Source organism: Narcine bancroftii, chromosome 5, assembly GCF_036971445.1.
Source record: "Narcine bancroftii isolate sNarBan1 chromosome 5, sNarBan1.hap1, whole genome shotgun sequence".
Lineage (NCBI taxonomy): Eukaryota > Metazoa > Chordata > Chondrichthyes > Torpediniformes > Narcinidae > Narcine > Narcine bancroftii.
Window position 1 is genome coordinate 91,149,838 of NC_091473.1, and position 24,438 is coordinate 91,174,275.

Consider the following 24,438-nt stretch of genomic DNA (forward strand, 5'->3'; position numbering starts at 1 on the left):
CAGTGACTTTTCATGAATCTTTTCTATTGAATGACGATGAACCTGATATATTAACCCCATTTATCTCTGCCAGTGGTGCATGACACAACATAGTTCCACTATTTTATGGTCTTATTTCTAATTATTCATTTATTTTTATTGTACAAGAGCAGCCATTGTAAAAGAAAAAAAATAGTAGGTGCTTCCACTGTTGTATGTAAATATATTGGACTTAATGGTAATAGTTCAATCCTTACCATAATTATGCTGTCTTATGGCTAGCCCACAGAGTAATCTATGACCTTTTAAACAACATGACCTGTAATTATGACAAATAATTCAGCTGAAAGGCAAGTCATTATTGCAGTGATTTATTTTTTTTTTCCTTTCAGGATCCAATATTAAATCTAAACATATAACTTAACATTTATTTTCGAACATAGAACTGTTTGGCCCAGACCTATACTCTGGGTAGCTCAATGACAGTACAATTTCTCAAATAAATCCTGTGATTTCTGCTTTGTTTTGAAATATCTGCTGGATTAATTTTGGTGAGTGTTCTGGATGTCAAGTTCAGCAAGTTAAAATGGTTTGTTCTTTATCCACTTGATTATTGCATATTCTTTCTTCTTTGGCTTGGCTTCGCGGACGAAGATTAATGGAGGGGTAATGTCCACGTCAGCTGCAGGCTCGTTGGTGGCTGACAAGTCCGATGCGGGACAGGCAGACACGGTTGCAGCGGTTGCAAGGGAAAATTTGTGGGTTGGGGTTGGGTGTTGGGTTTTTCATCCTTTGTCTTTTGTCAGTGAGGTGGGCTCTGCGGTCTTCTTCCAAGGAGGTTGCTGCCCGCCGAACTGTGAGGCACCAAGATGCACGGTTGGAGGTGAAATCAGCCCACTGGCGGTGGTCAATGTGGCAGGCACCAAGAGATTTCTTTAGGCAGTCCTTGTACCTCTTCTTTGGTGCACCTCTGTCTCGGTGGCCAGTGGAGAGCTCGCCATATAACACGATCTTGGGAAGGCGATGGTCCTCCATTCTGGAGACGTGACCTACCCAGCGCAGTTGGATCTTCAGCAGCATGGATTCGATGCTGTCGGCCTCTGTCATCTCGAGTACTTCGATGTTGGTGATGAAGTCGCTCCAATATATAGCAACAATTTCACTATCTATTTTTTTGAAAATAGCATTACCTTTGATTTAACCTGCACTGTATTTACTGGACTGTCCTGACATTGATGTTACTGGAGCGGCTCACCAGAGACTTAATCGAACCAGTTTGGGAGGTTCCGAGTGACATCATAACGTCACAATGCGATAACGTCATTTGGAAAGCATGGGGTATTAAAAGTTGCAGGTGACTGTTTGAGTTAACTACTTTTTCTGAACTCGACCACATCTGATCATTTTCTCGTTCTTCATTTTGCACTGTGACAACGCAGCGGTTTCACTCAAACTGCCTGTCTTTTGGACCACTCAACCTGAAGTTTGGTTCGGGCAGGCTGATGTGCAGTTCTACATTCACAATATGGAAGTGGATGCCACTAAGGTACTATCATGTGGTAAGAGCCTTCAACTAGGACATAGCTGGTCAAGTAGTGGATTTCCTTCGGGACCCACTAGCTCTCAGCAAGTACAAAACCCTAAAAGCCCTCTTTCTCTGGATTTATGGTCTCTCATGATGCAAGTGAGCTGCACGGTTCCTCCTTATCAATGGTCTGGGGGACCGCTCCTCTTTGGAGTTAATGAACGACATGTTGGCACTGGTCGATGGCCATAGACCTTTGAGCAGTTGCTTTTAGAGCATATGCCAGAAGACATCTGCCTCATGTTGGCTGATGAAGGCTTTGATAACCCTTCAACAGTGGCTGCCTGTGTAGACATTCTGTGGTGCACGAAACAGCAAGGCCCATAGAAATTAGTGCTGCGTCACACCTAAAGGCTCAAGCTCCATGAGTTTTGGCAACGAGGGCGCACGTTCCCGCAGACAAGCATGACTCCGTGACAATGGCTACCGGCGGCTGGCTCCTGTTACAGTTTACGTCTGGGATGAAATCTCCCAGCACAAATTTCTAGTCGGCACAGTTGCGGAGGTTAGTGTCATTCTTCCTTTGGACTTTGACACCCGTACCAGGAGCATGGGTCCTGCGCTCACTGCAGTGAATAACAGTTTAATTCATACGTACGGAACACGGACTATACCCCTGAAATTAAGTGACAGTAAGTTCACATGGAAGTTCATTCTTGATGCTGTGTCCTGGTCTTTGCTGGGTGCCAACTTCCTCAGTGCCCACTTACTGATGGTAGACTTAAAATGGCAAAGGTTGGTTAACACCACAACGTTCTAGACTTTCTGCCTTGGAAAAGCAAAACTACCTGCTCCACACCTAGACACCACGGAGTACTCGAACAACAAATTCGCCAAACTTCTTGCAGATTTTCCGGACATTCCCCAGTTCTCCATTGCCACACCCGAACATGGCATCACACACCACATCCTCACTCGACAAGTTGGGGCTTGCAAAACAAGAGTTCCACAAAATGGAGGAACTTGGAATCATATGCAGGTCTGATAGCCCTTGGGCTTCCCCACTACATATGGTCCCCAAAGTCACAAGAGGCTGGAGACCTTGCAGGAATTACAGGCGTCTCAACAACACTACTACTGCAGACCGCTACCCTGTGCCCAATTAACAGGACTCTACAGCTAATCTTCATGGGGCCAGAATATTTTATAAAATTGTCTTAATATTTTATAAAATACCTGTAAACCCAGTGGATGTGTCCAAGACCGCCATCATAACACCATTCAGCCTCTTCGAACTTTTGAGAATGCCTTTTGGGCTCAAAAATGCTGCGCAAATATTCCAGTGACTGATGGACGCAGTGGGGCATGGCATGGACTTCTTTTTCGTATACTTGGACGGCATACTCATCGCCAGCCACTCCCGCAAAGAGCACCTTCAGCATCCTCGTTTGCTCTGCTGCCGCCTACAGGAGTTTGATCTATATGTGAACCCTGCAAAGTGCAAATTTGGGCAGTACTCCACCGAGTTCTTGGGACATCAGATCAGTAGCCGGGGTGTCATTCCATTACCTAGCAAGGTGGAAGCTATCCTCAAATTCCCGAGGCCCAACACCATCAAAGAACTCCAGAAATTTGTGGGGATGGTCGATTTCTATCATCACTTTCTACCCTCTGCAGCTCATATTATGAAACCCCTTATACCCAGTCGTGCCAAAGAACTTGAGTTGTCAAAGGTATCGACAGTAGCATTTCAACAGACCAGACATCCTAGTGAAGGCAACATTGCTGGTCCATCGACAAATAGACGCACCGACCGCCTTGACGACAGATGCGTTTGATGCGCCAGTAGGCGGAGTCTTGGAACAGTATGCCAATGGGCAGTGAAAGCCTCTAGTGATTTTTAGTAGGCACTCTTTCTCTCCAGAAACGAAATACAGCACATTCGATAGGGAACTGCTGACGCCGTACCTAGTGGTCACACACTTCCGCTATTTTTTGGACCACAAACTAATAACATTTGCCTTCGCAAAGGCATCAGATCCCTGGTCAACCTGCCAGCAACGCCACCTATCTTACATATCTGTGTTCAACCAGGATTAAACATATCTCCGGTAAGAATAATATGGTGGCTGATGCCCTGTCCCGCTCCTTCATTCAAGCAGTATCACCCTATCGTCCCTCTGTTGAGATATTACATTTTTGATCCATTCATGGACTGTCCTGCCCCTCAATTTGAGCAACAGTCCACCTGATAGCCAACAAATTTGTATGACATGGACTCAAAAAGCAGGTCATGTACTGGCAGAGACGTGCATGGACTGCCGATCAGCAAAAGTGCAAAGGCACATGAAGGGGCCTCTTCAGCCTTTCCAGCCACCGCAGCGCATGTCGACATTGTTGGCCCACTTCTGGTATCATGAGGGTTTAGGCACTTGTTAACGGTCATTGACAAATTCACTAGGTGGCTGAAGGCAAGTTCCTATGATGGACTTATCGACCGATTCATGCGCCAGAGCTTTAATTTCTGTCTGGGTATCTCAGTTCGGCCTACCCACACACATCACCTCCTACAGAGGCCCACAATTTACCTCTGCCCTCTGGGACGTTTTGTCGCAACTGCTGGGAATGCAGCTCCACCACACGACAGCCTACTACCCGCAGTCGAATGGCCTGGTGGAGCGGTTCCATAGGTACATGAAGGCTGCACTGATGGCCTGCCTCCAGGGACCTGATTGAGTGGACGAGCTGCCCTGGATCCTCCTGAGAATAAGAATGGCACCCAAGGAGGATCTCAACTCCTCATCAGCTGAGTTGGTTTATGGAGCCTCACTCATTGTATCTAGGGAGTTTGTCGGAGTGGGAGTGGCTTGGAAAATTGGTGCCAATTCCCAGATCAAGGCATAGAACAATGACACCCTTAATCCTAAAGGAACTCTGAGACTGTGTGTTTGTGTGTAGAGATGCACATGGACCACCCTTACAAAGGCCATAAGAGGGCCCATTCAGAGTGCTACAAAACAATCGTACAAAGTGTGTACTGAACATTGGGGAGTGGGGGGGCATACAGAGACATTACGATTGACCAACTAAAACCCACTCATCTCCACCTTGACCATCCCTTGCCATAACCCCCGATGCAAAGGCGCGGACGATTGCCAAGAGCGGTGGACAGTAATGGGACCAGAGGTTTAGCCTCCTATCACTGGTTATGGGGGGGGGGGGGGCGGGGGGGGGAACAATGCGATGATGTCATTTGGAATGGTCGGGTTTTTAAAAGCTGCCGGTAACTGTTTGAGAAAACAACTTTTACTGAACTTCAACTCAACCACATCCGATCATTTTCTCGTTCTTCATTTCACACTGCGACACATTTGCTACATTACCAGAAATTTAAAAATATCAAATGGCATTTCTAGATGATATCGTGCAATAATACCATTGTGTGATTTTATATACGTGTAATAGAATTTGCACAAGTAAATAATTATGAAAGATCTTTAAACTATCAACAAATACCTACAGCTTTGTTCATAGTTAATTGATAGGTTCACTGGTTAAAAATAGGTATTTAGAATACAAAAAAAAATACTGCACACACTGGAAATCAGAAATAAAAGTAGAAAATAAAGCTGGAACTTTTTGTGAGATTGGGCAGTACCTAAGGCAAGGTGAAACAGGTTTCAGGTTGAAGAGTCAAAGAAGCTCCACCCGGAATAGTTTAATCAGTGTTTCGAACAGCCTGAACCCCACAATGGGCTCTGTGCTCTATTTCAGTACTTTATAATTTTATGACAGTCTGTGGCCCAACTTTCAGTGGTCCTTCCAAACATGCAGTGAGCAGTTCCAAAGTGAGCTAGCTGACTGCTCCATATCTGCAGTGCACTAATAATGTCAATATCGTCATACCAGATCTGGATTCATCCATCTAAATTTGCTTACTGTTAAAGAAACACACATCCTAAAATCAGAATGGTCATGTTTCTTTCTAAGGACATGAAAAACAGTAGCAGATGTAGGCCAATTGGTAAGAATATAGTTAATCCCATCTTGACCTCAATACCACATTTTTTTTTTGCTTTCACCCCTTACCTTTCATCCCCTTATGGTTTAGATGTCTTTTTGTCTCTGCTTTGAATATATTCTATGATTCTACCTCTGGGTTAGAAATTTGAGAAGAGTCAGGATCCTCTGAAAATAGAAAGTGTTCCTCATCTTGGCTTTAAATGGACAACCTCTTATTCTGCAACTATGGATCTTAGTCCTTGATACTACCATTAGGAGTAACGTTCTCAGCAATTACTGTATATACCAAGAATTCTAGTTATTTGAACATGAGGGTTTTCTTCAAGTTTCATCCTGGACTTAGTTAAATGAACATGTGAACTCTGTATCAGGAGTCATTGGATACCATTCGCAAGAAAACCCCTCCCTCAGTTTACACTTTGCAGACTCCAGATGAGATCAGCTAACTTAGTACAAACTGGGTGTTAACACTGAACCCCAGATCCATGTATTTAAGCCATGAGGAGAGATTAATGGTCGCATAGTTACCACATTGTTTTTTTTAATGAATTTAGACCTTTCTCTTCCGCTGTGCTAAAAGTTAACATTTCTAACTTTTAAAATTATATATTTCATGCATATTTGTATGGTAAACCATATTAATTCTTCAAATTTCAATGAGAGAAAACTCAGGAGGGTTGAGTAAGCATCGACATGCATGTAATTTAGCTGAGAGAACTCTTCAGTAAACTGGTTTAGATTTATTGGAAGAATATTGACTGTGAACTGAATGGAATATAATCAATACCAGTCCTACTCGCCATGAGCAGAGTGATGCTAGAAGAAGATGATGTAATTTCCATTTCTTCAAGGATGTTGAAGGACTCTTGGATGTGTGTTCATGCTAAGTAAAAACATAAGGTACCCTGTGAATTATTAAGCCATCTGCACGACTGGAGTCCAAGAAACCGCTCTTAAAATTCATTTTAATAGAAAGACTATGTGGATTAAATTTGTTTCTGTGAGATGTCTACTCTGATTCTTTGCTAGTCAGATCTGGAACACTGCTGGCATGAATCATTCTCGCAAAACCTAATTTTGTGTGAAGTAATTTTCTGCAATACCTCAGTAGCAGTAACTGTTTTATAAGCAGCCTGTATTCCATCGTCACTTTACTCTTAACTATTTTTATTCAATTTTTTTATTGTTCTTTTTTTTATGTTTGAGTTTTTGTGCTTGTTGAGCTGAACATTTGGATAATGGAGGGGAAACTTGCCATTTCAGCATTGTATGCTCTGAAGGCCAGTAGAAAGCCAATAGACCATTGAATGCCACTAACTAATAGAGTACATTCCCGATTATCCATAATGCTTGGGACCTGACCTATATCAGTTATACGAATTTTTTGGATTATTGAGAAATTTCTTTAAGCAGCCCACTAGTAACAGCAGAGTACTCGTATCGGCGGTCGCCAATCCCCAACACTTCCCCACTGCTGTCGCCAATTCTGCCCGGGGGCCCGAGGTCCTTGCTCTTGCCCGGGAACCCAAAGTCTCACCTCACCTGTAAGTGCTAGGACATTGCACGTATAGTCCCAGGGATTGGCCTCCAGCAGAATTTCAGCGGCCCTGCTGAAAGGGTATTTGACAGAGGGAGTGGCTCAGGTGGGCGAGCGGGGAGAGAGTGTGGCTCAGGCAAGAAAGAGCGTGGCTCGGACGAGCGGGGAGAGACTGCGGATTGGTGTATTCAATTCAAATTCAAATTCTGAGAATGCCACAATGCAATTTATCACAAGTAACTCATGGAAAAAAAATGACCATTTATAAATAAATAATCAGTGCTATCCTTTCCTTCAACGTGTAACCTGTGGACACAAATGTCTCCTTTGTAGCTCCACTTGAGCATGGTGGGTAAAAAAAACAACTTTTTTTAAACTTGTGACATCATGTCTCAGACAAAATTTTTTTTGGATATTCGAGAATTTTGGTAGAACATTTTTTGGATAATCAGAAACTACTATAGAATCATACAACAAGGAACAGGGCCTTTGGCCAAACTCATCCATGCTGAATAAGGTGGCATTGTGAGCTGGTCCCATTTGGTTGAAATCCTTCGAAGCCCATATTTTCTATATCTCTATCTCTACAAATGTCTTTCGAACCTTGTAATTGTACCTGTGATTTGAATGTTTCTAATGTAGCCTAGCAATGTGTCTGCACCTCAAATTCAGAAGATTGTTCTGAATACATTGGTCTGACTTTCTTCCACTTAGCTCACTAGTCATTCTGCCCTTCCCCCACCCACCCCCCCCGCCCCATCCCCACCATGATATGTATTTGGTAATTCTGAGCTGGTTCTATAGTGTAACTTTACCCATGAAATATGGATTCACATTACTTAACACTGTTTATCATAAGACCTATTGACCATCAGATCATGTATTTGGACAAATGGTCAAAGCTGATGCCAAGTATTTTGTCCCATTTTCTACGATTTGGACCATGGCATTCTGGAGGATGTCAATTTCAGTGCAAGTCTAAATAGTTAAATATAGTGAATGTAGCTGCCTCCATCACTTGCACAGTCCGTGCATTACAAATTCCAACCATCCTCCAGGTGAAACTTCTTTCCTCAGATTGCCCATAGACCTCCTACCCATTACTTTAAATATGTCCCCCCTGAATTTATCGTCCTTGGTTGATGAGGAAATGTGTCTTACTATCTACCCTGCATATTCCCCTTGCAACTGTATGTACTTCATTTAAGTCTCCATCAACCTCCTCTCCCCTCTGGAAAACCCACCCAGCCTATCCACTCTCTCTACACAACAAACACTCCATCCCAAACAACATCCTGCTAAACTCCTCGGTCCTTCCTGCAGTATGGCGATATGAATTGCACACTTTTCACCAACAATGGCCGAACTAATAGTTTATATAATTGTACCATAACCTCCTTGCTTTTATACATTCCAGCTAATGAAGCCTCTTCACCGGCATCACAGTGGCCATAGAAATGAGATCGCACTGTCTCTTTCTCTGCATCTTGCTCTTCTCTTGGAAGTGGCCATGCAGAATTGGATACTAATGTACAAGGACCACCAACCTTTTCCTGGGCCACCCAGATTAGGGGGCTTAAATTACTGTAATTTGGGCACCGCAGGCCAATCCCATCACGGCTTCCCCTACATCCTCAACCTGCAGCCACTTAAAGTGGCATCTACTGTTCACAAAATACAATGCTTTTTTTTTCTCACTTCCCTTTCAAAGGTATGTTAAGGGGACTTGAGGAAGTAGGGTAACTCAGCTCTACTTCTTGGGTAAGGTGTAATCGCTTTGCTATGAAGAAACCTAAAGTGTAAGCGATCATTAGATGGAGAGAGGATTAGATCGCCACATGTTTCTAGAAATGTTCACGTGGTTTACTAACATTCCCTTGCTGAAACTCATTCATTTAGTGAGTGACATTCATAATGCAATCAGTGATTGCACAAGCAAAGTGAAAACACCTTCAGGAGAGCAGGTGATAAAATGGAAAACATTTAAATTAAAGGGGAAATATGTTAAGGATCCTGTCTACTCTCATGATGCACCATTTGATTCTCATCTTAGTTTGCTTTTCTCCTTACTTTTTCACCATCCTGTGTTCTTAAATGGTAGTGTGATCTTATTGTTGTTTTATGCCTTCTTATTACTTTTAAACTTCTTGTAGTATTATTGAATTTGTGATGGATCTTGTCGGAGTTCTGACAGCTGGTTCAGGCAGGGGGAGCCTCGGAGCACGTCAGCAGGGATTTATGTTGTGAAAGGATTATGTTGCTCTGCCAGCTCCAGTCAGGTGGGAGCCTGTTTTCTATTCATAAAGTTCATGCCACTGGTCCAGCTCACTTTAAGTATGGGTTTAATGGGCAGACAAGCAACAATCACAGTGCCAGGTTCAGGCCATTTTCTCTGATAGGTTGGATAACCAGTGATATCGGTGCATGAATTAACGTGCTCCCAAAACTTTGCACAGAATGCCGCGCAGTGCCTCTTTGGTGGAAGACAGCTTCAAAGAATCACACCACAGGGTAACGAGTCCTTTGTCCTACCAAGTCTGTGTTGATCATCATGCACCTGTTTACATGAATCTTATTTTATTCTCCCCATATTAAACTCCCTCCAGAGTCTACCTCACCCATACACTTGGGGCAAGTTACAGTGATCAATTAGCTTTCCAACCCGCACACCTTTTGGATAGAACATTACGGCACATTACAGGCCCTTCAGCCCATGATGCTGTGCTGACCTATCTAAACCTACTCCGCAACAATCTAATTTTCCCCTACCTCACACCTGTAGGATGTGGAAACTTCAAACAGACAGCAGTGGAAGTCAGGATTGAAACCAGGATACTGGAGTTCCAAGGCAGCATCCCTACCAACTGCACCATCTTGTAAACTGAAGTAAGTTCCCACTGGTTCTCACCGTGAGAAGAAGGGGATAAATGAGAAGTTAATAGTTGGCTAGGGTAGTTGATAAGTAAGCATTCCTTCTTGTCTGCCCATCAGTGATATCAAGAAGAAAAAGTCAAAGCTCAATCTGTGAATTACTTGCCAGGTTGGGAGATGGACAGTCACGAATGATGAGGCCTGGATTAGGGAAGGAAGAAATCAACCATGGTCCTGTTAGAAGGTTCAAGTGGACAGGTTCAGACAGGGCTGTAAGGCCCATTATGGCCAAGCTACAAGTCAGCATTGTCGGTTTGACTGATGAAGGAAGAGCAACTAATCACAGGATAGTTATCGCCATGGATCTCATTAAAGTTTCACACCTTCAGTTATTATGGAAAAATTGGCATCCCAGGGTTTCCATAATTATAACTATTCAACAATGAATTGGATTATGCATTCTTATGTGATTTTTCTCTTTTTATTTTTCTCTGTCCTACTGATTTGTTTTCTTTGTAAAATATGAACACAACCATTCTGTACCATGATATTTCTTGATATTTAATCTGGCTGCCTGCTAAGTTAGAGAAAATGTTTTGACATGTTCTGCACCATCAGTGTTTGCCTCCCCTAACTAAAAGTATTAATTCAGGGCACCAGCCAAGGACTTCATGCAAATCTTAAGACTCTGAGGGGACATAGTTTTTCCCGAGCTACGCTTTAACTTGTCATTCATTTATAAAAGGTTTTGAAATTCTCTTCAATTAGGTTGGCCACATCCATTTAATATCTCCTTTTCCCCTCCTAATTGCTTTCTTAAGATCTCTCTTATATCTTCTACAAACCTCAAAGGACTCGCTCTTTCTTATACCTGACATAAGCTTCCTTTTTTTCCCTGATCAAACCTTCAAATTCCTTTCTTAACCAAGGTTCTCGAATCCTAACTGGTAAAATATACTATTCCATTTTACTGCTTAGCTCAGTAGTTTTGGCTATGTTGTGAACTCATTTGAACATAAGGAACAATACTTAAAAGAATGGAATATAGTTGATTAATTTTTCTTAATGTTTGATATTAAAATAAAGTTCATCTGACTTAAGATGTCAAATTTGAAGACATTTTCCTGTGGGCAGATGAGTACTTAATGGTTTGAGACCAAATATAGAACAAGGGCTGCAAGTTTCCTTGAAGCCTGCTTATTAGTGACAAGAAATTCCTCCATATTTTGGTGTGGTAACTCTGGTGGAATGGGAGCAAAGCCAAGGAACATCTGAGCTTAATTTTTTTCATTTGGGCTGTTGGTAATAAATCGGGGTTGGTTTAAAATTGTAATCAAGAGTAAGGAAAAGATCAGGACAAATTCTTTTAAAGTTCTCATATTCTGGTCAGGACAGCTAAAAAAGATTATTCTCACTTATTCAGGAGAACAGAAAAGAACATTTCCAATCCTTCATTGCTTGTGACATACAACACAGCACAAAAACTTTGCAGAGGAGTAGATTACTTTGCATTGACTCGCTTAGAGTGAAATGAATGAAATTAACAAAAAAAAAATGTAAGGAAGTCATTTAATAAAAATCATGGTCAACTCTATGGATGATCTTATTATGACTATTTGGTTGATATCCCAAATTGAGGGGGGGAAAGGAACAGTAAGTTATTCATCCACATTCAATGTGCACTATCTTTCCAAAAGATCATAGCTCCAATTCTCTGAATAGAAATAGTTTCCAGCATGGAGCAGTTCCTCATTTTCACCTTGTACTATTTTGCGGGTTCTGCCATACTGCCTCCTGATTTACTTCCTTTTAGCCAGTTTGTGTCTTAAAGCCCCTTTCACACTTGAATCCCACCAAATTGGCTGTTCAGTGTTCTGGGATAGGAATGGAGGTTTAACTTTTCACACTTGGCCACTTGCAAGGAGCCATCCCCGGGTTTAGGACCATTCGGCCTACTACTGATGATGTCATGACTCATCGAGTGATGGTGAACCTGCCCAAAATCCTGATCGATATATTATGTTTTATTTGAACAAAATTAATCATGCCTAATTATAACATAATTAAGCTTTATGTACAGCACAGTATGAGCCCTTCAGCCCCTGTTGTTGTTGTGCTGACTTATATAAACCTTTATAAGGGACCGTGGAGAAATGCGAGCAATAAATGGTAATAGTGGACAACTTTTAAACAGCGTGGGAAAGTTGGTAGCACTATAGCACTCAATTTATACAGCATGGGTAAGTTTGTAGTGCTATCGCACACAATTTATAAATGCCGTGGGAAAAGTGATGGCAGATCGGCCCTCCCAGAATTCCATGCGACAGAGAAAGGATTGTATGCCCAGCTGTGTACATGCAGCATTCATAGAGGAGTTTCTCTGCCACCCAGCATTCTAGGAAGTCAGGTCCTCCATTGCTTTTTTCCCCACAGTCTTTATAAATTGTGCGCTATAGCACTACCAATTGTTCCATGATGTTTAAAAATTATTTACTATTGCTATTTATTGCAGTTTATTGTTATTTATTTCCTCTCTCTCTCTCTCTCTCTCTCTCTCTCTCTCTCTCTCTCTCTCTCTTTCCCACTGTGACTTTCCCATGGCAAAGTTTATACCTTCATTTTAATCTTTTCTTCCTGCACTCACACAAAAACTTGGGTCATTTCAATCCCACAATGCAATTACCCATTTCACACTTATCTGATTTGTGTCTGCAGATGCCGGATATTGTATTAGGGGTCGAGGCCATCAATTCCCAGCATGAGATGACATCATCTGACACCAGCGTTGAGCTGATTTTGCTTTCACGCTAGACACTTTAAAGGCTGATTGGCGGTTAATTCCTGGGATCACTTACAAGTGTGAAAGGGGCTTTAGTTTGAAAACTAAGTGTGTCTCACCTGCCCTTTTAGGAAATAAGATCTATTGATCTCAGATTTAATGTCACTGAGCAAGCATCTGTGAAAAATATCCAAAGTGCTTTTCCAGCAGAATGTGATGAGCAGTGTAACAATGGCTGTCCAGAGAAAGCAGATATGAGACTTATGACTTGTGAGCGAAGGGGGGGGGGGGTGTCTGCTAGAATACAAAGGAAGGTCAGTTCCTGCAAGAGATTGCAGGTAAGGCCAACTTGATATATTTAAAAAACTGTGAAAGAATGGGAACATGTGACAAATCATCATACCAAATAAGGATAAGAATAAATAATGGTAGGGGTAGTAAAATAAAGATAGTGGGAGAAGTAAACAAGGACAGGCTTTAAGATGAGGTTAAGCTAACATATCAATTACTCAGTTAACTAACCAATTAAACTAACAGAGGAGTGGTTATTAACACCAAAAATATATATAAAAAAGTTTGTTGAGTATCAGTGTGTTTGCCTTTCTGAAGGGCACCCGCTCTTGCAAGAAAGTTGATTAAAAAGGTTATATCACTTCACCTATTGACTCTGCAAAATTATTTAATCAATGAGCTGTGTTTCTCACACATCTCAAATTTTTTCAAAGTTTCACATTCCTCTGCGGGGAAGGAAATGCTTCCTGACCAATTTGTTGAATAGTCCAGGTCTGATTTTAAAGTTATGCCTAGGCTCTCCATCCAAGGGAAGAAGCTACGCTCTTGTCAAAATCAGTCAGTGCACCCTCGGATTCTGATGAATCTGTGTTTGATCACACTAGTGGTTGAAGGTGATAGGAGGTAAAGAGATGCCTTTACAAACATTCCTTGCATGTATACTCTGCTGGAGATTGCAACTCGTTCAATTCACAGGTAATATTAAGTTTCAGGGCAGGGGTGGGGAAGCCAAAGGTGACTATGAACTCAGAGGAGGCAGGAAAGATTTTACAAATGGAGTTCAGTATTTGACTAATTGATGGAAAATAAAGTCCAAACTTGCAAGTTACTGCATTACCATGTGAAGTCATACTCATACAACTGGTTCATGTGCATTAGAAATAATGACTAACATGTCAATTAATACCTATCATCACCTGACATAGACTGCAGATCTCTCAAGTTCAAATACTTAAAAGTCCATGGTGAAACTGGCCAGATGGCACATGATATACTCTGTGCACTTTTGGTCACTGTGTTTGGTCCATTCAGGATATAGATGCAGTGCAAAGAACATAACCTGTGTTGTTGATAATGACAATGGGTTTAATATACACTCATTATCACTCATATTTGAAGAGGTGGGATCTGCAAAGTACTCGGATTTGGTGGGTTAGCTCTTTTTCACCTGACACCTACGCAATGGGCCTAATGTACATGTTCAGTAGTAACACTGATTTCTACGTGCAGAGGGAATGAACAAAAATGAATGAAAGCTTTTCATCCTCGATATTCTCAGAGGGGGCCTCTGGTTTCTTGGCAACATGATGGTTTGTTGTTTGTGAGGCTTTGTTTGGTCATTGGTTTCTTCTGCAACACTGATATGTCCTAAAATAATCACTTGGCTGTGAAACAATTTGGAACATCTACTAATTGTGATAAGAAATATCAAAATTCAAGTTCAGATTTATTGTCAGAGTGAATACATGACATCACATACAACCCTGAGATCCTTTTTCCTGCAGGTGAGGCAGAATTTCTACTTGTCAGAAGTGCAAAAACTGTACTCAAGAAAAAATGTGTAAAGAAAAGAGAAAAATGCAAACAAAGAAAGAAATGTAGACAAACTGACTACAATATTAAAAAAAAAATATTCAGTAATAAATAATGTGCAAAGTAAAAGCCCTTAAACGAGAATCTGATTGAGTTAATTGTTTAGGACTCTGATGGTGGAGAGGTGGCAACTGTTCCTGAACCTGGTTGTGTGAGTCTGAAGGCACCTATACCTCTTTCCTGATGGCAGCAACGAGATCAGAATGTATCCTAGGGTGGTGTGGATCCTTGATGATTGCTGCTGCTCTCCGTTGGCAGTGTTCCATGTAAATTTTTGAGATAGTGGGGAGAATTTTTCCTGTGATGCGCTAGGCTGCATCCACTACTTATCACATGGCTTTCCTCTCAGAGGTATTAGTGCCCCATCCCAGGTCGTGATGCAGCTGGTCAGCACACTTTCCATGACACATTTGTAGAAGTTTGTTAAGGTGTTTGAGGTTGACAAGGTGTCAAGGTTGTCAAGTTCATACCAAGCCTTCGCCAAGTCCTGAGGAAGAAGAGCATTGACAAACATTCATGGTTGGATTCGGAAAGGTCCTCTGAGATAGTCACTCACTAGAATTTAAATTTGCCTTACTTGTCCAAGCTTGCACTTTAAAGGTGAGCACATCAGTTATTCAGATTTCAGATTTATTGTCAAGAGTACATACATGACATCACATACAACATTGGGATTCCTTTTCCTGTGGGCGCTGGCAATATGTAATTGCAAGTTCATTGTTGATGTTGAGCTAACCTTACAATGTAGAGAAAGGAATCGTGCAGTAAAATTTTTGTCTTTTCAGCCAGCAAAGCAAATTCAAAGGCCTGTTTTCCAAATTGAGGAAATTTATTGTCATTTTCCTTCAAAGCTGACCAAAGTTTGGGGAACTTGCTGGTGAAGGTATTTTGAGTGCAGAATGCCAGAGATGACCAGTTTCTGAATGGGAGGATGGATATTCTGTAGGGAAGTAATACAGATCACATGAAGCAGTGCTCAGTAATCAGAATACCAACTAAACATTAGAAAATAATGCTTGGGGATATTTTGCATTCCCTCTGTAAGTGACTGTTGTATTTAATTCAAGAGACATCCTCCTCCAAATTTCCAACAATTGCGGTGTTCTGCGAATAAGGCAGGTTAAGAAAACATATTAGTCATGTGGGCAAAACATCACTGAAGATGGCTCTTTAATTGATTCAGGAGAAGACTGACAGATGCAATCCCTGAACTGCAGCAATTCCTGTTTAAACTTCCCTGGGGCTCTTCTCCAAAAATGATTTGTTTACTCTCTTCTTGCTCATCGTCAATATTCTCTGATGCATTACATAATCTATTTTTGGCACCAATCACCTCAGTAAGCTTCCATCAGTCAGGTGATATACTGGACTAGTTCCAGGATAGTTTTGAATGGCCTGGAATAGAAGAGTACTGAGTAATATTCAAAATGACAACCTAGCTAATGGAAGTATTCAAGTATATTTGAAGAACACCCTACCTTTCTTTGTCCTGTACACTTCCAGATTTCCATTGCTAGAGATCCTTCATAAGAATTGTTCATTTTTCTGCTAATGACTTTTAGAAATTTGAAATAAAGGCGGGGAAGTATGGTTTGGATGTGTTTTAGAGAAAATAAAATGAGATGGCTCGAGGTTCAGGTTGTGGTTGGTAGTTACCAGGCCCAACCAGGATGGATTCACAACATTTCCCCCTTCAGAGCCTTGCATAAAAAAGGAAATAAGAGGAAACATAAATTCCGTTTTCTCCTGTTCGCCATCCAGTGACCCGATTGGGAGAGTACTCATCTGGGTAGCTCAACCTTGCACTTGGCAATTCACTTCAACTGTCAACTGCAGACGGTCTCAGCTCCCTGCAAGTTCATGCTGAGTAAGAATGTTAAATGAACAAGTTGAGGACCTGAGTATATTTAGAATTAATCCACCAGGAGTGGACTGCAATCATGTTTCTTTCTGCTGTAGATATTTTTGGCATGTGTTTCATTGTCAAGTCTCTTGTGCCAGCTGTCTCTGTAAAATTGGTGTGGGCCAGGATATCACAGAGTGCTCCTGAGACTGATGCAACCTAATTGCAGTTTGTGAGAAACGGTGGCATTTGTCTCAACAAATGGTCTTCTGCGCAATTACGAACATGGTATGTCACATCCTGTCAGGTTGGGAGAATGGGCAAAGAAGTGGCAGATGCAATGCAGTGTCAGGAAGTGCACTTTGGCAGAAGGAATAAGGAAGTCAACTACTTTCTAAATGGGGAGAGGATTTAGACAGCAGAGAGAAGTCCTAGTGTCGGATTCCTAAAAGGTTAACTTGCAGGTAAAGACGGTAGTAAGGAAATGAAATGTAAGCATTCACTTGGACAGGTCTGGAATGCAGAAGCAAAGATGGCTCTTTAAGGTCTTGATCAATCTAAATTTGTGGCTTTGGACCCCATATCTCAGAAAGGATGTGCTTGCATTGGAGAGTGTCCAGAGGAGATTTATGAGAATGATCTTGGGGATGAGAGGGTTAATGTATGAGGAACATTTCATAGCTCCAGGTCTGTATTTAATGGAGTTTGGAAGGATATGGGGAGAATCTTATTGAACCATACTATACATTTTCTCTGAAGTGCAGCATTGTAATCTGGTTGCTGTTACTTACGGCAGTCTTTTTATTACAGATTTACTTGATTACTTGCTTATAAATTCCCGAGGCCCTGTGGAAAGATTAAAACTCATGTCTCCTGAACGATAGACCAGGTCTCTGGATATGACTCGAGTAACTTAACCCCAAGCCATTATTCCGTCCAAAAAATAGCATCTCTGACAAGTGGAGCATGCATTGAGTAGTGTAATGAGTTGCTCGCCTTGATTATGTGCTCAAATCTCTGGAATTGGCTGCAAACCCATGACCCTTTCAGCCATTGATATGAATAATCTCACTGATACCATGCCAAACACTGATATTAATCTTGATGTGCTTTTGCTTTCAACTTTCAACCGAGATCTTATCATAATCAATCTGACCCACCCACAATAAACTTAAAGGCTTACTTATATGAGTCTGTTTTACTTTAACAAAATGATCTATAAGTATAAATGGGAATTGCTTTCTGAGTTTGCTTTCACTTTTGTAAAAGCTTCCAATAGGAATCATATCTTCACTACAACTGCAGTTTACATTTACATGGGTCTGTATATAACCCAAGTTACTAAGTGGCAACATAATCAATATTATTCAAAAGACCAAATGCAGGTTTAAAGGTACATTTTGAAGAGTAGGCGGTTTCACACCACAGACGAGTGACCCTACTTTGTCCCGGAGAAATTCCCAGGAATCCAAGACCTCCTGGGCCTTTCGTAATGTGGTCCAAATTCATGGGAATTTGCCCTCCCTGGCAATTTCACTCACAGGATTAAGTCCCCTGTCCATCCATTGAGTGCCTGCCTGCTCCCTCTCTCTCAACCATCGGTAGGTCGGTCACCCATAAGCCCACCCACTCCATCTCTCTCAGCCGTTGGTAGGTCAGTCGCACGTCTGCCCGCTCCCTCTTCCCTGGTCGTCCATCATCAGTCACTCACTCACCTGTTTGCTCCCTTCTTCCTGCCCATTGGTAGGTTGGGTGCACTCCTGTCAGTCGCTCACTCAACTGCCCACTCCCTTTCTCCCGGGCATCGGTTGGTTGGTCACTCGCTCGCCCGCTCCCTCTCCCCGGCCGTCTGTTAGTCACTTACTTGTGTGCCCATTCCCTCTCCCTCCCTCATCCCAGTCCCTCTCCCTCTCCCCCAGCTGACCATCAATCGCTTGCCTGCCCACTCCCTCTCCCCCGGCCATCCATCAGTCGGTCACTCGCCTGCCCACTCCCTCTTCCTCCGTCCTGCCTCGTCCCTCTCCGTCCCTTCCCCCCGGCCATCCGTTGGTTGGTCACTCGCTCGCCCGCTCCCTCTCCCAGGCCATCTGTTAGTCACTTACTTGCGTGCCTGTTCCCTCTCCCTCCCTCATCCCAGTCCCTCTCCCTCTCCCCCAGCTGACCGTCAGTCGCTTGCCTGCCCACTCCCTCTCCCTCGGCCATCCATCGGTTGGTCACTCGCCTGCCCACTCCCTCTTCCTCCATCCTGCCTAGTCCCTCTCCGTCCCTTCCCCCGGCCATCCGTTGGTTGCTTGCTCACCCGTCCGCTCCCTCTCTCCCCACCCCTGCCAGCCGTCGGTCGCCCGCGCACCCCACCCCCACCCCCCCACACATTGGGGCTGCTTTGGCACGTTGAGATGGTGGCACAATGTAGGATGAATGGACAACTTCATTTCCCATAACCCCTCACACAGCAGAAACCACTCTTGGAAATCCAGCTGTGTGAGGGATTATGGCTAACAAGGACGGCCATTCATCCCGCATTGCGCTGCTGCAATAATGGGCCGCTGTTGTCAGGCAGTAAGTGTCTTTTAATTTTAATCGCCTACGTGATGCAGCACGCAAGCACTGACGTCACGAGGCTTCCCTGCTTGGCCATTTGGCTCACCACACCACAGGGATAGGATAGCCCGGGTAGGGTCATTAACCTGTTTAAAATTCCAGGGCCGACCTTTTCACACCGCAAGTTCACGGGAGGCTTCCTGGGAAAATTTCCAGGGAATTTCCATTTTGCAATGCACCGTGAAAAGGCCAAGTTTTTTTAAAGAGGTTTGGAGTAAAGTTCAGAGCTTCGAGCCCACGCTGGTGATGATTTAAAAATGGAGGATCCAGAAAAGGCCAGAATAGAGAATTAGGGACATTGCAGTGTGGTAGGGCTGAGGAGATGATAGAAATAGGCCAAGGTTATAAGGTGATTGACCTTGAATACTGTGCTCTGGTGCAACAATGGGTTGTAACTGAATGTTTCAGGTGTGTATCCTGATACAATCTTCTATCCCCACTTTAAAATCTGCAGCGTACTGTAAGCATTCAAAGAGTTATCCTTACAAACATAATAATATGAAATATTTCTGGAGAAAGAAACTAAATAAGAAGCCAACAGTAAATTTATTGATGACAAAGCAACAAAGGGCATATTAAAAGAAATAAAACAAGGAATATAAGAAACACTCAGCATTTTAAGCAGGCATCAGTGAGAGTTCAACATTCCATGTGAATGACATTTCATCAGAATAGGGAATAGTTGGATTGAAAGAAGGGACAGAGAATGTTAATGAATAAATTTTCTTTAAGGACAGGAAAATATTATTTTTCATCAACCCTATTTATTAAGCCCCTTTTCCATTGGCACCTTGTTCCAGGAATTGTTGGCCAATTTAATGATTAAGGGTCCAGTGGAAGAGCCATTCAGTCGGCACGCTGGAGTCAAATGATGCTGAGGATTGACAGCCTCGACCCCTACTCAAATCCCCTGTGTCAGCTGATGCTGGTGTGCTGATTAAAGCAGTGAGAAAAAGGGCAAGTTGCATCCCTGGACTACAGGTGCCTAACCTTTTATCCTGCCAGGACCAGAGTGGTTCCAGCTGTGTGGGGGATTATGGGTAAAGAAAATGGCCATTGCTCCTGCATTGAGCCGTCGCTGCAATCCGGTACAGCATTCCACAAACTCTAGGCTCAGCAGCACTGCACCCCTGCTGCCACTTCGGGAGTTAGATGGTGGGGGAGTGGGCAGGGGCGATGGACGGCACTGCGTTGCTGGGGTGTGCCTGAGGGCCGGCCTGACGAGCTGGTGGAGCATCTGAAAGCTGCTGGCGCTCGATTCCACTGCCCTGACGGCCCGGTCCTCCTGCAGCTTTGCACTTCATGTCTGACCTTCTGCCCCGCTTGGCCACCGACTCCAAACAGCCGGCACTGGTGCCTTTTTGGCCAAGCTCCCGAGCCACCCTTTCTCCTCCAACCTCCATCTGACCAAATGGCTAGTCGAGAGCCTCCTGTACGGCGCACATCAAACTACCGTTCGGTCTGGCCAGCAACCACACACTCCCTCCTCGCGCTCAGCCTGGCCTAGGGTGCAAAATAGTCTGGCACCAGCCCTGGGGGGGCAGGTGGATTGGGGGGGGAGGCATCAGAAAGCCAGGGTGGGAGGGGGAGAATGGACGTGAATGGTGAAGATTCCGAACAACAGCAGGAGCCATGTCTCGACAATCCTGGATAAAAAGGTTAGACACCTGAATTGTTGATCCTCAGGGATGAGTTGTGTTCAGTGGAAAAGCAGTCAATGTCTTGGCTAAAGATGGCCCAGTGGAAATAGCACAAATGGCTTCCTATCCCGGGATAATGCATGGCCAATTAACTGGGATGCCAGTGGAAAAGGGGCTGGCTCTGTAGCTTTCTTTCTTACGTCAGAAGATTGTGAGTTCAAGTCTGACTTCAGATACAAAGTTAAAAATCTCAGCCAATCCTTCATTTTCATTCTGTGGTGGGGTTGCTGTCTCAGAGATGGCACCTTTCAGACAGGTTCATAAACCGATTCCCAATCTACCTTCTCAAGTGATTGGAAAATATCAATTGTACCTATTTCAAAGAGGAGAATTGACGTCAGTATCTTAACCAATATTAACCCTGGATCATTGTTGGAAAATTCATAGCTAATCGTTATCATGTTATTCTTTGTGGGAGATTGCTGTGCACACATTGCTTCCCACATTTCCTGCATTACACAGTTGCTAAACTTCAAAGTTGTAGTATTTTATTAGTAGTAAAATGTTTCAGACACCCTGAAGCTGTGAAAAATTCTATATAGATATGACTGACTTTTTTAAATGAAGCAAGTGCCAGCATGTCTCCAGTGAATTGTATCAAGTGGAATGTGCATGCAGCATTTGATGTACTTCAGGCATGAGTAGTCATAATACTGACAGAATATTGTCATAGTGAATCTACTTGCATAATGAGACAGGATCTCCACCATTGTTGAATCACAGTGAGTCAGAATATAGGATAGAAATAATGCACTGGTTTTGTGGGGCCAGACAACAATCCTGCTTGCAATATTAGCAGGATCAAGGAGCTTTTATGGACTTTAGGAAGGGGAAGCCAAAGGACTACACATCTGTCTTCATTGATGGGGCGGAGGTAGATTAGTGGTAGATTAGTTCAGTACCTTCGTTGCCTGGAGTCCACAAATCAAAGGACCCCTACTGGACATTGAGGCAACCATGAAGAAAACACACCAATACCTCTACTTTCTAAGACATCTGAGGAGATTTGGTATGTTGTTGAATACTTCGTTAGTCTTTTACAGGTGTAAAATGAAAAATTTACTGATTGGTTGCATCACCACCTATTTGATAACTCGATTGCCCAGGAATGTGGAAGGCTGCAGAATGAAGCAACTGTAGCTAAGTCGATCATGGTACTTATTTTTGGTACACAATTGAGTCAAGGACATTTGGCACAGAAAAAAAGCCCTTTGGCCCATCATGGACATCCTAATCACCAATTAGTTGTCTGAGGCTTGAATTCGCTATGTTGTTGAGGACAGGTGTTATACATTGAACCACAGCAAGTACTGAATAGAGAGTCCAATTTAGAAAAAATGCCTCAAGCTAAAGGAAGAGATGTAATAATAACACAGCACAGATATAGGACCTTCGGCTTAGTGTGTCCACAGTAGCTATACTAATCCCATTCACTGGGACAAATTACCATGGCGTAGGGGACTATGGCCTTACAGTAGCTAAGGGCTTGATGCTTGTTGCAAATACACTGAGCTACTCTTGAAGTTTGAGCATATAACCCAAGCTGACCCGATGGGAACGCTACGTTGTTGATGTCCTTGTTTTGATGAAATGCCACTAAGTTCTCTATCTGCTTTTTCAAGAAAATGCTATTGACCCCACAGCACTCTTTGACAGAAAAGCAGGAGATTTGGTCTGAAGTCCTGATTTCATATTTATCCCTCAGTCAATATGGCTAAGAAATAGTGCATCGTACAAGGTGTTTGACTTTGAGTTGCAAAAATTGGCAGCATTTCTTGTAAGATTAGAATTATACTGTGCTTAGAACCATCAAATCATAGAACACTACTGCACAGAAAACAGACCATTCTGCATTCTACTCTGTGTCGAAACATCCCACTGACCTGCACCCATTCCATAACCCTCCAGACCTCTCCCATCCATGCATTTATTCAATTTATTCTTAAAACTTGAGATTAAGTTTTAATCTGACATTTACCACGTCAGATGGCAGCTTGTTCTACATTCCAACCACTCTCTGAACGAAGAAGTTCCCCCTAATGTTCCCCTCCTAATCCTTTCCCCTTTCACCCTAAAGCCATGTCCTTTCATATTTATCTCTCCTAATCTAAGTGGAAAGAACTTACTCGCATTTACTCTGTCTATATCCCTCGTAATTTTGTAAACCTCTATCAAATCTCCCCTCATTCTTCTTAGGGATGTCTGGAGGTTTTGCAGGGATCTATATAAATCCAAACATTTATTTCTTTATAAATGGGATCTGTTGTTGATTCAGTTATGATGAGAGAAGATCCTTCATTTTAATATAAACTATTGACCCCTTTCTATGAATGAGTCCTCTGATAAACCAGGCATGTGTGAGAACTTAGAACAACCATTGACACTAAATAACAGCATGTATCTGCCCGTCTCGGTGTGATTCTGAATACCATGCAGAATTGTCAACCTTGTTTCACGAGTAAGTTCAGAATGAATACCGCAAGATTTGTTGGCTGGTGAACTATAGTCAGCAATTTTCATGGCCTGCCGGATGTAATTAATCCATCTAGCATGCCCCTGAGGCAGTTCCATTGTTTTAACATTCTCATTGCCTGCTTCAGTAGACCTACCAGTTTGTTTTCTGTAACGGTTACTTAAAATGCTTTTGTCGCAAGAAATCTTTTTTTTCTCATGTAGAAGTAATCAGAAGATACAGAACAAGCGCACGACCCTTGGGATAATAACAGAAATAACTAACGTTGAATTATCTCTGCCAATTTTGTCTGATCTCAGGATGCCAGCATCACTCTACCTTGTAGTGCAAGTGAGTTTCAACAAGGTATTTTCAAGTACTGTACTGCAATTAAGCTCAAACTTGCAATATGCTCACCTTAACTACTTTCTGAGAGGAGTCTCATTAAACCAAAGTTGCTGCCTTTCCACAACTCAATTTAGTCCAGGGGATGAAGTGGAACTACTTGGCCACATGGCTTGGAACTACATAAATGAGGGTAACAAGACAGCAAGTCATCAGAATGACGTTTTTGAACATTCTGGCAATGTATTGCAGTTCATTTTATGATTGATCTGGTGCAGAGACCATGTGGTTTTCAACATGTCTGCCCTGATCATATCACACCATTTATATAAATATGGCAGTAGTCCATGGTAAATTTGTTTTTCATTCCTCCCCTCCCTTTATTTCTCATCTGATCTGATCTCTTGGCAAAACTCCATCCCATTCCTCCCTCCAACACTGACTGGGCTATTTCTTCTCTGGTGAATCATGGATGTAAAGTCTTATTCTCTGTCTTTCCCATTCCTTTACTACTCAATCATGGATATGTGCAAATGAAATGCTACTAAACAGTGCCTAACACTGCAGCTCTGTAAACTACAGAGTTCGAAAGAATGTCAGTTATGTTTGTGTGACAAACCTGAAAGCAATCTAAAGAGGCTTTACCTGGGTCCCCAGGAGGCACCAATATTGAATGCTCAGCTCATCCATTACCAGCCTCTCCATACATATTTTGGACATTAGATAATATCCAGTGATTAAAAATAAAAGCCTAAATTATATCCTTATGCATGCACTGTGGCATATTAGGCTACTGCTGTGGATGTCTCTCAAGAACCGTCCAATTTTGCTTTCACTAAATGAAGGGTTGTGGCCAATTGTAGTAATTTTTTTGCCACAACTATGCAAAATTGGTGGGG

The 24,438-nt window shown here is 42.6% G+C and overlaps 1 protein-coding gene across 3 annotated transcripts in view; it reads left to right on the forward strand.

Annotated features, from left to right (window-relative positions):
- Positions 1 to 24,438, forward strand: part of ror1 (receptor tyrosine kinase-like orphan receptor 1) — a 327,496-nt gene that overhangs the window by 191,077 nt on the left and 111,981 nt on the right. Inside the window, exons 1-2 of one of the 3 annotated variants that reach the window (XM_069938331.1) lie at positions 21,487 to 21,751; positions 23,419 to 23,545. The exons of 1 other annotated variant lie outside the window; for it this stretch is intronic. Coding sequence is in view for 1 of the 2 variants with exons in the window: in XM_069938330.1 (XP_069794431.1) it covers positions 21,700 to 21,751 (52 nt within the window). In the remaining variant the exon portion in view is untranslated. Of the gene's footprint in view, positions 1 to 21,486; positions 21,752 to 23,418; positions 23,546 to 24,438 lie in introns of those variants that run through there. One more of the 3 variants, XM_069938330.1, reaches the window with a different exon arrangement.